The 14,797-nt window shown below is 42.7% G+C and overlaps 1 protein-coding gene across 1 annotated transcript in view; it reads right to left on the reverse strand.

Annotated features, from left to right (window-relative positions):
* LOC137912756 (plakophilin-4-like) overlaps positions 1–14,797 on the reverse strand; it is a 50,037-nt gene that overhangs the window by 9,438 nt on the left and 25,802 nt on the right. Inside the window, exons 8-11 of the mRNA XM_068756894.1 lie at positions 11,551–11,721; positions 9,242–9,452; positions 8,119–8,251; positions 6,960–7,173 (exon numbers count right to left, since the gene is read on the reverse strand). Coding sequence (XP_068612995.1) covers positions 6,960–7,173; positions 8,119–8,251; positions 9,242–9,452; positions 11,551–11,721 — 729 coding nt within the window. The remainder of the gene's footprint in view (positions 1–6,959; positions 7,174–8,118; positions 8,252–9,241; positions 9,453–11,550; positions 11,722–14,797) is intronic.

Consider the following 14,797-nt stretch of genomic DNA (forward strand, 5'->3'; position numbering starts at 1 on the left):
TTTACAGTACTGATTGTTTTTATTCAGCAATAAATGTAATACTAAATCATATAAAGAGATTATTTAAACAGATTCATAGCATCAAGAGTGTTTTGGTGTTCTCACCATGACGCTTTACAGCGGAGACTTTGTAGGGATCATTAAACTGTTTCCTTTGTGAGTCAGGGCCTTATCTTCATAGCATTTATCAAACACATTGGGATTAAATTCATCTTTTGTTGGTTTATTCCCAAAGTGATTGCCAACTCCTTTGGCAACCTTTATCCTTAATCCGTAGGTCAGCATGCCATTGAGTTTTACGAGGTGTGGTAACGGGGAACATCAACTTCTCACCATGAAAAGCTGCTTTCCCCCCAAAAATCTATCAGACCCTTTTGGTTGTTGGGGTGTGACCAGAAAACTTGTCAATGCTGCGTCAAGTAAACGCCAGATAAGCAGCTTGGCTTGTCCTTTTTGAGGTTTGGGAGGCATTCCTCACTAACTCCCTCACTTAGTGGAAGTTATTGCATTTCTGTTTACAGCTAAAAAAGGATTTGGTTTCTCATTTTTCATTTGATCAGACGTTCTTGACCTCATCCTCTGTTCTAAAACAACAACACAGTACAGCTCAGAGCATTTGACACCAACACTTGGCAAATGGCCTGTGTGTGTTGATGCAATCTAAAATCTTTGTGTAAGTTGGAAAAATATGTACTTTCTCGAACCAGTATTTTTTGACTAACTGAAAAAAGGATGAGTACAAAAGATCTTAAGTTCACCCGTTTTGAAATTGTGTTCTGTCTTGGCCAATCTGGGCCATGAAGACCAAAACGACATGCAACATCTATATTGATCAAAAAGACCAGGAGATGATGTTAAAGGACGATAACATTTTGCAATATTAGTTGGACTATTCTAGGCTTTTCTGTGTAATTGATATTAATGGCCAATGTAAAAAAAAATAAAAAAATATGTGCAGCACTGATACATTTAGCAGAGGACTGGGTTTACCTTCTCTCCCAATGGAATCAGCCAATCTGAATTTCAATGTGAACATTTTGATGGCAACATCTTAGACAAGTAGATCTTGATCCTGCTTCAAGCAGTGATATCAGAGCCAAGACAATAGGCTTCTGAACAGGCATGCTCTGAACGAACACCGTATCATCAGCATACCACGGCGTTTAAATACCAGATCACTCCGTGCAGAGAGAATTCACCACGATTGTCAGTAATAAAAGAATAAAAGTAACTAATTACATAAATGCAATCAGTGAAATAAGGCAATGCAAGATAAACGTATTATTACTGCAGGGAAGCACAACAGTGGAAAAGCGCAGAAGATGATTTAAAAAAGTTTCTAAACTACAATCCATGGTTCGATAGCTTAAACTAACTAGACCGGCGGTGACAGACGGGGTATTAATGAGGCCACTGAAAGCCACATCGATTATATTCTAAAGGAGTAACTCTTTATATACAGTATATATTTTTAAAAATCCCTCTGTCAGGACAAGTATTGTGAAATATATGCAATTGTACTCCAAGCAACAAACAGGCTCTCAAACTCAGTCGAAATTAAATCTTGATTAAGAATGAAGCTCAAGATAAGGGGCCGATGTAATATCCAGTCCAGGCAGACAAAGCATTGTGTGTGTGTGTGTGTGTGCCTGTGTGTGTGTGTGTGTGTGCGTGTGTCTGGTATTATGGAGCTAATGGCTGTGCTGCGAGGCCTGGCCTTTTGATCTGAGTGGCTTTTTGAGGACAGAGCAATAACCGCAACAGCTGCTGGAAGACGATTCAGGTGAAAGAGCAGAGTTCCTTTTTGTGTGTCCTCACAACATTACCTCCGACCTGGGGCAAGGGTGGGGGGGTTGTTGGTTTGGATACCTGGACCTCCCAGCAGCATTCAGAATGCACCACTGAGACAATGGAATCCCAGCAAGCTTCTAAAGCCACCATTACAAGGCACTGAATGTCGATGTTGCCCAAGCTGTAAAAAGTAGACATGAACTCCTGGTGAATGATTTCTGTTCGCATTAAGAACTCACTGCCAAGGAAAGATAATAAAGTGATGCATGTGAACAAAAGCTAAATGAGTTTTCAGATAACCCCCCCCCCCCCCCCCCACCAACAACAACAACTGTGTCCCATAATGTGGGGTGGATCCGTTTTTTATCCCGTATTACACAAACCAAAATTCTGTCATAAACAGCCAATGCAAAGCACGTCGTCAATGACGATGCCCAGAAATGAGCCTGCTGATCAATGACTCATGGCAAAAGGTGAAGAAGATGGAGAAAATGAATCTTTCTGACACATATCACAACCCGATGCTATGAGATGATGTGACTGCCTGCCTACATTTCCCTTATGAAGGCATATGGTGGTGGGGGTGAGACAGCACACATTGTTCTTTTCCCCCTCCTCTAGCAGTGTGAGGATTACGTACGAGCACCGCGGTAGCATTTACATGCTTTCACTGATCGGACTGACTGAATGCAATGGGAACTATTATGGGGCGTAAAATGATCATTTGTGCAGGTGAGGACGATGCAGGTAAAGTGACTGAAGAGGCAGAGTGTGTGAGTGTCAGCTACCGCTGCACTCCATGTCTGGCTTACAGCAGTTGTGTTCTCTGCAGCACACAAAAAACAAGCAAACTAAAAAAACAAAAACACTCAGATCATTCTAGGTGATATCTGTACAGTAGCTAATGTCGTGTTCTGATCAACACGACATTACTTGTCACCCCAAGCTGCAACAGCACCCCAAGAATGACCCCTGGGGCCCCACCAGCGCCACCCGCAGAAGATCCAGCCCAGGGCCCGGGAGCGACAGCCACCAACACAGCCGACGAAACCAAGGCCAGCAAAGCGGCACGGGGCACAGCGGGCCGGGCCGGCGCCCCACCAGCACCCAACACCACGCCCCCCACTACCTGTAACGCACATCCTACCTGCGGAGGGAACCCACTAACAATACTCAACATGACAACCTGAATCTCCAGCTTCAAACTCATCAGTCTGTCCGACACTGGATTCACCTCTAGAACACTCTGCATCAACTCCTCCTTCAAGATAACCCCTCCTCCATTCCTCTTTCCTCTCCTCCGTTATAAAACAACTTGAGTCCTGCTCCTAAGCTTCTAGCCTTGTTTCCTTTCCACCTGGTCTCCTGGACACAGAACACATCCACCTTTCTCCTCATCATCATGTCCACCAGCTCTCGAGCTTTTCCTGTCTTCGCCCCGACATTCAAAGTCCCTACTCTCAGTCCTAAACTCTTCTCTTCTCTATTCTCTTGCTGTTGATACACCCGTCTTCCTTCTCTTCTTTGTCTCTGTCTTCGACCCACAATAATCAAATTTCCTGCAGCGCCCCGTGGGTTAACAACGCTGCTGGCGGTCGTTGTTAACCCTTCTTGTTTACATGTTAGATTTCGCCACATTTTTACGCCGGATGCCATTCCTGACGCAACTCTGCATTTATCTGGGCTTGAGACCGGCACAAGGAAGAAACTGGCAATGCTACGTTAGCTCCTGCTAACCGCACTACCTGTACTACCATGAGGCTGTATTTTTGATAGTAAAAGGTTCTTCTGTAATTGTTATTGCTCATTAAGCACACACACATAAAACCCTGCAGGCTTGAATGTTGACAACAGATTGATAATGACAATACACTATTAGAAGCCACTCTTTATAATCAGGCGTTTATTTATAGGTCGCCAATTTCCCATCTCCAAAGCTTTCATACTCCTGGATCAGTGTGTGTGTACAGAAACACACAGTTTGTTTTTATAGATCACAATGTTTGCACCTAAAGCGTATTTTAGGTTCCATTTTGTGTGTAAGCAACAGTTCTAAATGAAACCCCCGGCGTGAGATTCCCTTGACATCTACCTGGAAGCTCTTCATGTCGATTGTTCCTGTCAGCTGTAATTAAACAGAGGTGGTGCAGCTCTTCTGACCTTTTCTAATTACCCCACATGTTGGGGTCTGCCCTGCCAATTAGCCACAACAGACGCTCAGGATGGTGGATAACGGGGTGGGGGGTGGGGGGGGGATAAAACAGCTCACTTTAAAGCTGCTACTTCAATGAACGGAGTAAAAAAGGACGTTTGGGTTTTTGGCCATAAACTCCTGCGAGATAACTTTAGCTCAATCACAGAGACAAATGTCACTCCTTAAAAATAACTATAATATGTACCCTATACATTATATATTCCCTCCTCTGATGGTGTTAAGCCAAGTAAGCAGACTGAAACAGGAAACAATCTCATTTAGGGACTGCTGGACTGTAATCCAACCACGTGAACCTGGGGGCTGTGGTCTCAAAGGGCTGACTCAGGACCTAGAAGCCAAATGCCTTGGCTTGCTCATTCCTGTAGTGCTGCACCCTGATCCGAAACAACATGGATTTACAGTACATCACAGTTTGGACAGCACACAGCCCCAGATAGAGAGGAGGAGACCGACAAGCAGGCTTAGCGGGACCATATTTGAGCAAAACATCTTACATTTGCTTCCTGTGGAAATGAGGTTTCATTTTTTTGGACATAATAAGCCGTAGTGACGCAGTAGCTGTAAAATAGGGGAATGTCTCCAGGACTCTGTTAGTACAAGATCCCTAATCTTATGGCAAGCATTCTGTTTAATTTAAAGAGTATCTTTATTCAGTCTTAATATCTACAGCTGTTGCTTACCCTTGAAAGACGGCACAAGATGAGAATGAGCTTCATTTAGACGCAACATAACTCTTCCAGTCTTTGGAGAGGACGGACGCATTTTCTTTCTGCTCCTACCCCATCTGCCTGCTGCTATCTCAAGATTCAAGATTCAAGATACTTTATTGTCATTATGCGAGCATAATAAAATCGTGAGAAGGCCCACGGCTTAAGGCACACATCATAACATAAACTAAATTCTCTCTCTTAAGAAACAATATATATACACACAGAGAGAGTGAGAATCACAGGCAGTAGTGCAAAATAGAAACAGCAGCAACAAGGCCGGCATAGAGTGTCCCAGATCTCTGTCTCATCTCGTCTGTCTGTCTGCCTGCCGACTTTTCTTCTTGGACCCGCTGCCTGATGCGCTCCCGACGCTCCCGATTTATTAGTTGGTCTCTTAGTGCGATTGATTAAATATTTTCATAGAACGGAAACCTGGTGGATGCGACCTGCCCAGATAGGACCTTCACGGCAGGCTACACACGCCACACAGCCTGGGACAAGTGGAGGGTTGTCTGTCTCGTGGTCCAATCTGTTGAGGACATATATATTTGGCTATTTGGCTTATTGGGGCATCTGCAAATTGGGCTGGGAGTTGCTCTGGTGTACCGGAGAGTCGGTACACCAGAGCAGACGGGGGCTTTCACAGTTCTTGATAAATTGACCATGGATCTGAAAGTGCTTTTAGAGGTTTTGGGGGACCGGGTGTTGGCACGAATCGAGGAACTGTCCCGTGAGCTCATCCACCTCAGCTCACGGCCCGATCCGGGGAAGAACGGATATCATCTTGCGCCAGCAGGCAGGACTGTTTCGACAGATCGCCGGACTTGGCAAAAACTTAGAGGGACTGAGGTCTCTCCTCCGCTCCTGAAATGAGGATTTACTGAGGACCAACTGCCGAATTGGATCAAGACAAAGTCATCTGTTTTCGGCTAGAATTTGAATTATTCTGCCCCCCCCCCTTCCTTCACCCATCAGAGAGGGCACCACGCAGCTGGGCTTAGCTGTCTCCTAGACCAAATATTTTCCCAAGGACAAGGTCGCAGTGTTCTGTGGCTCTTATAGACTTTACACACATTGACAGAACTGACAAGGACTGATGCACACACACACACACACACACACACACCCCTCCATCAATGGCTCTTCCGTCCTGTCCGATTTCATCCTCTGGACTGTCCTGTCCCACTCCCTCTATGGTCCCAGCTTCCCAGGAGTGGCCTGGATCCTTATCATCTTGAAAAAAAATCCCTGCACGTTCCCAGTGCAGGGATGTCATTCCAATATATGTGCGTTTATTGTCTACGAAAAGTGCTTTCTGTAATTCCTGACGTCGCATTGCTCCCTATTAGTGCAGGAATTTCCCTTTGGGATGAATATTGTATTCTGAATCTGAACATGAAGAGTCACAACCAAACCATTACAGTACTGTAAACCACCCCAGGTCTTCTGCAGTGTTCCCATCCTCACATGGATGGGCAAAAATATCAACAAAGAGTGCTAAAAACCAATCAACAACTAAACAACAGACTCAACCCTCAAACCAGCCAAAATGAAAGGTGTGAACCCATCATGACTTTCATAGGTTCATAAGGTGAATGCAAGCAAACACTTTAGTTTTTTTAATCCAGTGGGTTTGTATCAGTGTACTTAGTCTGGTCATACGTACATTTATTTGTGGCATCCTGATACAATACCAACATTTCCTGCCACACAAGCGTTTAACATGTTCAGTACTGCGCCCCCTTGCCTCTGCCACACAAAGACTTTGCTTGGGCGAGCTCCAAAGGTTTATTAAAGGCCACAAGAGTATTGCTGATGGCCCGTTTTCTTTTTTGTCCTTTGGAAATGATCAATCTGGCCTCACTTAACCCCTCCACCTGCTGACAAAAGCAAGTTCTGCAGAGAAACAGAGGAAAAAGAAAAGGAGAGTGTGCAAGCTTGCAAGTGAACCTAACGTTATCTCGCAGGTCAGTGTAAAATGTTTCAGAACCACGTTGATCAGCAAAGATCTTCGCGACAAAACCTCCACCACACATGGATAGCCTCCAAAACAGTGGGACACATTCTGTTTTAAGAGGACTTCATACCTCTAATAAGGAAAAGGAAGTCACAGGGTTGAGGGACAGAGAACAAGGTGTAAAACAACCTCTTACAGTACGAGGGTTGAGGGACAGAGAACGAGCATGACAAGCTCAGGACACAGTGATGTGGTGCAGACACTTTCTCTACGTGAGCTGACTTACCTGTGACAAGCTCTCGCACCTCAGCATCTACAGTCTTTCTCAGCAGGCGAAGCAATGCTGGAATACCTCCTGCGCTTTTCACCGCAATCTTGTTCTCATCCATTGATTTGCCATACACAAGGTTTCTCAGAGCTCCACAAGAATTCCTCTGAACCTCAAGAACTTTGTGGTCTAGAAGGTCCACCAAATGCTTAATGCCCCCCAGGCGACACACCTATGAACAATGTGAATGACATAACATCACATTGTTAGGAAAGCAAATGTATGCATTTATTCATGTGACAAAACAGGGGATACATTCATAACAGATACAAAATAGTTTTAATCTAACTAATGGTCATTTTTAACCCTAGTTTTGTGGAAAGAATGACGTAAAATGGGAAAGCACAAGTTAAAAGATTCGAAAGCAAATTACCGTTTGCTTTGGATTTTATTGTCTGGTATGAACGTTCAAGTTATGCTGACATTTGGTGTCTGAGAATAAATAAACACATTCTTCACAACCAATGTATCTGAATCATTTGTGTGCCTCTGAATCAAAATTCAACTTCCACCAGATTGGAGTACAATGGAAAAGGAAAAACATGACCTTTAGAACAAGAAGCGGAATTATGGCAACCTGTCGATCTAGTTTCTTTTGTATTATTTATATAGGGACTATTTGGCTTCAAACATGAGCGATATAAATGTGTTATTATGTCTATGATTGGGAATCTGTAGCATGGCTGCCTCTATAAAAGGTCTGCTGAGTCAAAGACTCCAAGTCTTGACACACTCAATTAGAATGATTACTGACGTACCAAAGAATTAGCTGAAGTCCTGTAACCAGGCAAAGCCACTAAAAATAGAGCCATTGTGCAAAAACAAGAGTGAGACAAACCAGAACATTCACTTCTGATTTAATTGGGAGGTAAAACCAAAGCTGCACCATAAGGTAACTAATCATTTGCACTGCATGGTAAAACTGAGTATTTACAAAAATATCAAGAATGGAAAGATGGGATCAAGTCAGAACATCGGCGTGTGCTGGGTGTGTTGGAATGTTTACAACTGGTGGTTTGAGTTGCAGTTTCACGTTTTAGGGACATGGCTTCACTCGAGTGCGACAGATCAAATGGATGGCCCCTCAAAAATAAAGCCCCAATTTTAACAGACCTACCTCTGCCTTAATTCTGTTATCGCCATAGCACAGGTGCTGCAGGTAGGCTGCTGCATTTGCCTGAACTGAGGGGAAGTGGTGCTGCAGCATGTGAAGCACCTCAGTCAGCTCTGGATCACGCCAGGCGAACTCCCTAGAATTACATTTAGGGTGTAAAGTTATCATTCATGATGACAGAAACGGAAAAGATACAAAAAATGCTACTTCGGCCACGCCTGATTTACTGACTATTTTTTGTAAGCAGTACATTAAAGGAAGAAGACCACTTCTGAAGTCAAGACAACATAGCATGTACACAAAAGAGGGTTTACACAACTAGATTGTATTTTCATGATACCACAGAATGAATAACCACAGCTCAAAACGCTGGTAAATCTCTCCTGATAAATATTTTCCCTTTGTTGCTTCCTGGTTATCCCCATGGAGCCGCAATTTCAAGTGGCTGCACTAAAAAATACAGGGAAGTAAAGAATAGGGATTTGCAAGGTTAGGGGTTTATTAGGGGATCATTATTATTTATTATCAACCCACTCTGGACATATTTGTCTGTATGACAGGAGTAGAAGCAGCACTTCTGCGTGTGTGTGAGAATCTATTGTTAAGAGGTCAAGCACAGTGGAGCCAGCTGAAAGGCTCTTGCTACATGTACATGCACTACCCAGCAGCTTTGAAAAGTACAAGTGAACTGGTGTCAAGCCAGCAAAACAGGGATGCCTTGTAAGCGTAAGTGATCTCTCTCGATGACTGGTTCTTACAAATCTATGCTAGTCACTTCCAAATTATGAGAGTGTGTCTATTCTTATGGACTCGCATGCTTTTATTCGGATTGAGTCAGTGGGTGAGCAAGGTGTGGCAGGGATTTGCATTTCCATTACATCTACCATTGAAGGTCTGGTTTAGTCAGCTAACCTTTAATTCAGGTGGTTTGCAGTACTATTGAAGTATGAAGAGAACTAAATCTCTGTGCAAAACACATTTTACTTTTATTATGAAGCAGAACAATCAGGACATTTTGGGTTTTATTCAGTGTTGCTAAATATTTATTGAAAATGCAAATCAAGGTTGCAAAGATGGACTCAACCAGGTTGAAACACAGTTATGCTAATTTGTATCTGGCTCCTACCTGGGATCCTTCTGAATGCTGTCTATGGAGGGTGAGCGAGTGGCACCGTCATCCATGACAAGAGCCTGGCGAGTGTAGCCGGGATCGGAGGGCCGGTACTGCGCTGAGCGATACGGATCAGCGTAGGTGGCTGCTGTGTTAAGAGCATAGTTGTTTCTTTGGTAGATCATGGCATTGCGCTGGCTGGGTGTCCGCTGGAGACTCCCCACACCTGAGGGGCAACCAATAAGACGCTTAAGCATGAAAAACCCACATTGCTGCCAAAAAACACACACAGAGGGTGACATTTTAACAGCTCCCAGACCTTTTCAACTAAACCCTGAGCACAAAACTTTAACACATGCTGAAACAAGCATGCAACTGTTCCGACAGTCAGCAAATTCTAAAATCTGCAATTAATTAATGACAGGAATAAAACAGAGCTCCCACAGATCCACAAAGCATAGATCTTCTTCAAGGGGCTTTCCCCCTCTTTTGTTTTTACGAGATTGTGCTTCGGGATCTTGCTGGTTTTCAAAGAGGACAGGAAGCCTCAACATATTCAATGATTTATAAAAATTTTCCTTGCTGCTCTCTTGATCTTTTGCTCGATTGTATTCTGATGCTAATTTTGCAACAGACAGCAGGGAGGCAATATTAAACTATGACAATGTCCAAATACACAAACACAAGCCATCCTTGCAGACAAGGTCCAATATCCAATGTGACAGCATATCACATGGGCTATCTGTCCTCTTTTAATAGTGATATTATGCCCTAGTTTTCTAACACAACGGGTCACGAACACTGATATAAACACATGGGTTGTATTTGGCCCTTCTTCTCACAGTGGCGATCTGACTGCAGCATCGGTCAGATCTCGACACCCTTTGAACTGGACTGTGCCTGCTCCAACTCCCTCCTCCCACAAACCAAGATGTCAACTTGTGGTGCTGCTCCAAAATGTGCAATGTTTGGGCAGCCCCCACCCTGCAATATGTTTGTCTCCCAAAATGTGTCTGAGCAGAGCCAAAGACAGTGGGAGATAAATCATAATCAATAAATGAAAAACAACAGAGTGAAGCTTTGCAATTTTACCAAAAGTATTTGGATTCCCATTTGTCATCTTTTCAGCCAGGAATTACACTCATACAAGAAACTACAGAGCAAGCCTCCAGAAAAGAAGCCGGTGGGGGAAAATGACCCAATGACATTTAATTTCGAAACATAACAAAGAAAATGCTATCGCATTGATTTTTCTAATGGGGTAGTTCTTACAAAGAATCCATATTGAGCACCCCTTCCCACTTCCACCCCACTTGCCTTATCTTAGTATGGTTGGCACAAACACATTTTAGTGGCTTGTCAAGCCTCAACAGCATTTAATAGTGAACTTATCAGTATGAGCAGATCTGCCAAGGAAAAGGCTAAATGGAGAGTGTGTGTGGCTGAAAGCTAAGTATGTGTATCTGAGGCAGGATGAAATGAGAAGGCTAACATCAGGAGAGCTTGAAGAAGGCAGGATGTGAATGTGGTAACCAGCCTGTCCCCTGCCCCGTCCATCCTTCGTTCATTCTCTGCGGGACACACAAGTAATGCTCTCCTTTGTGGCTGGGAGACACATCAGTACCTGCCTATTAACTCGTGTTTCACCTCCACTGTGTGACGGTGCAAGAAGGAATGGAAAGAAGACAGGAAGGGAGAAGAAGACCACACAAAAAAAGAGAAAATAAACAGTAAAGGACGGAATGACAGAAAATTGGAGTCAAGAATAAAGATTAAAAAACAAGAGATCTAAAAACAGAGTCTCTGTTAGCGATATCAGGAACAAAGTGATCTGTGTCTACCTGAAAGCAAAATAGTATGAGAGAAAATGAAAAGCGCCGAGGCTGACGTGTATGAGTCAACTGCATGAAGTCTGCACAAGAGATTCAGGAGGGAAATTAGAGTACAATAACAAAACAGGAGTCATGCTACTCTTAGAAATACACAGAAAACACAAACAGTACTGGACCATGCTAGAGCATTGTTACATAAAGGTTCAGTCAGTCATGGTCAGTAGCTAATAGCAGCAAATGACTGATAACCACATATAATGATGACTAACAATAGATCATATCCTAGAATTACTGAACAAACTGCCAGAGTCATGTTTCCTCGTGGCCTGGTAGAAAATAACCTTTAGCCTGGTTTTGGCTTAATTGTCTTAAATCCTCACTTCTGCTGCTGTTTTATTTTTGCACTGTTAGCCATGAACTGTGCATTTGACGTTGGAATAAAGTGACATCATCCTGACACGTATCTTCATACATGGGAGATCTGGGACCAACCTGACGCGCTCCTGTAGAGGGTACCCTGCTTGGTGTTGCCAGGGCTCCGGTACAACGGACCCTGGAAAGTCCGATCCTCATAGATTGGGGTGATGTGGCGGTCCGGGGATATGGCCGGCCTCATATCCTGGCCCAGGTGGCTGTGTTGACTGGCATAAGAACTCCGCACTCCTGAAAATGTTGGGAGAGTTATTTGTGGGTAATTGCTTAGCTGTAGAACGATCTAGTGATTTTACATACAGCCACTTCAGTGAAGTATCAAAGGTCTGAGCAAAGATCTGTCAATCACCTCCCACACGTCCTATAAAAGGGCAACTGAGCAACACCCTGAATGATTTTCAGCTGCTTTACTTTAATTATTAATCACGGATAGTCGTATCAGTTAAAAGTACGAAGGTGCAGGGAGTCCTTGTGTTCTCGGCAGTCATTGTTTTTAATTTATTTTATTATAACATGAATATTATAACAGTATAAAAGACTCGACAGACGCTTGAGTTAGGTAATCAATCACAAGTACAACACATTTAATTGTTGTCAAAGTTGTTACTGCCGCACGGCTACACAGTGCAATCATTTTTAAAGCCTGCTCTGCATCATCTGCAATGATGTAACCTTGACAACATTACATAACAACATTAAGTAAAAAAAAAAAAAGAGTAAATGATCGATGTCTCCTCTCTTGAGATTTGTTTGTTTACATGTTATTTTCATGGATGGATATGATTGGAAAATTAAAGAATAATGACACATTTATCATCACTGAAGCAAACAACATCTAAATGAGGTAATTAACTAACTATGAATGAAAGTAGTCATCAACTCTGTAAGCAGTGAAAGAGTCCAGTAATTCTTTAACTCTGTAACAACAGGCCTGAGGAGCAGAGTGTGTCCAATTCACATTTTGTCAAGTGTATGGCGATATTTTAACAACATATTTATTATGGAGATATTTATTTAGCAATGATTGCTGTACATGCACAGCAAAAAGAAACAGTTATGATTAAATCAAAACTGAACCTACATTTCTGCGACTGCATTAAATCTAACGTCAGTTATATCACTGAACTTTAATGCCCAGTGGACCAGTATACAGTCGGCAATGAATTGGTCGTTGCACATTGCACAAGCCGCCACTGGGTTCCTCGTCAACACCTCAGACACAGCCTGCTGCTCAAAAACAACAACAACAAAAAGATTCCATGCAGGAACAGCTAAACAAGGGATTCCTACCACAGACCGAGGACATGGATTAACATGTTAATACCTCTGGGAGAAAGGGGCTTCACAAGCTGGGTGAGTAAAGATGTAAATGTAGCTAATGGGCCAAGCTGAGACGTCCTCCTCAACAACAATGAGTACGTAAGCAAGTAATAAGAAAGTAACCAATGAAGAAACCATGTTTGTGATGCACATCAAGGATGAATCGCCTGAACTGTAATGGTTCACTTTATTTATAAAGATGGGATGAGTCAAGACATTTTGGCTCAGACTAGTTGATCGTTGTGGCTTTTGAAGAAGAAGAAAAAAGGTTCTGCAGCAGTACAGCAACTTAGAGCATAATACAGAACGTTTCGATTGACCGCAAATCATCATATAAAAGTACGCAGAGACTAAAATAATCTCTACCAAAGTCATACAATTCTACCACTTAACACTGATGAGGCTTTTCAATACAAGTGTGTTGACTTTGCATGACTCATATTTGAAATGGCGAGTCGCTCGAGCCGAGTAGGGATTTATAGCTGGGCCAACTAGTCGAGGGTATCTCATAAACTGATGACGCAACGCACAACCTCATCTGTGGTTGAAAATGCTACAGATGTGTGGAAAATACAAATACAAAACACTGAACAGAAACTAAACTTCAAACCAGAGAAGTTCCATCAGGAGCTAGAAAAGCAGCAGAACCGTTTCCATTTCAGGTCCCAAACACTAACGGCACTTAATTGACACGCTTGTTTGAGGGAGGACTGGAGAAGTGTGTCGTTGTCTTTGGGCTGTGATCAGCGAGACACAACAGCAACCCACTGGGAGGGAGGTTGGTCAATCTCGACTGTGGCTTTACACAACTTGCACGATGAACTGGAAATGGAAATGTTCAATGCAACTTGATACGATTTAGTGCAACCAAAACCAAGTTCGATCTCAGTGAATGCTAATCAATGCAGGTTTTACCTATGCTTTATTTTTCTGGTCCCAATACTGGATTCAACTGTTGCATTTACTTTATGCAAGAGTTTACTTTATCTATTGAACGTTTGTGGTTAACTTAAGCATTGTTTGATAGATGCTATCTACATCATGACAACAAAAAAAGCATAATACAAATATTATAAGAAAAACTTTCTGCAGGGAACCAGTGCAAACGGAAGCTTAATGTCAAATAACCATTGCAACATATTTTAAATGGATTTTATTTTCATCATTAGCTGTTAAACTAAGTTGTAAACAAGGCTGTGGAAACCAGTTATTTTTTGGTCGATTCCTGTCAAATGAGAATTATTTATGTCGAATGGAGGATTTTGCTGTTTGACCAATTTAATTTCCCTGTTATTATTATATTAATAAAACTGTCATATTAATAATTCGTCTTCTTAATTTGCCTCCCCCTCATGCTAACCCGGTGCTTTGCCAGGCCACCCTACATATATTCAGTCCCACTCCACCCCTCATTCCAGTTTTTTTTTTCAGCAATGCCAGAGGTTGGCGGGAATTCCTTCATTTTTCCTTTTAATTGGTGATTAAACTGAAATTATTATTCAGTTCTATTGAATAAATGCAACAAGCCACTTAATTCCAAACTCAGGGATGGAAGTTCCTGGGATTTTAGTGAGCTCGCTTGTGGCTTTCTTTGAAATGAATTCAATATATACCAGAGATTCTCAATATTACACTCAGACGCACATTCTACTAAATACTCACAACAACTTTGAGGTACAAAGGAATGAATATGAAGTGCGTACTAAACTGGTACTGTGAATAGCCCTGGATTGCAGTGCAGGATGGTGGGAGAAGCAGGAATGCTACAGCTGCTGTGTGCCGCAGTGAAACAGTCAAAAGCCCAGGAAGCCTTTCACTCTGGCAGCGAACACAATAGTCACTATCAGCCGCTTGGCAAGAACTCATTTCAGATTCTCTTGTTCAAAGGTTTAAAAGGAGCGAGAGGAGGTTGTTGAAGGAATAAGGAAAGGCATGGGCAACAAAGAGCGCAGGAGGGAATGTAAGGGGGAGGGAAAGAAAGGATGTA

The sequence above is a fragment of the Brachionichthys hirsutus genome, unplaced genomic scaffold (assembly GCF_040956055.1).
Source record: "Brachionichthys hirsutus isolate HB-005 unplaced genomic scaffold, CSIRO-AGI_Bhir_v1 contig_790, whole genome shotgun sequence".
In the NCBI taxonomy this organism is placed as follows: domain Eukaryota; kingdom Metazoa; phylum Chordata; class Actinopteri; order Lophiiformes; family Brachionichthyidae; genus Brachionichthys; species Brachionichthys hirsutus.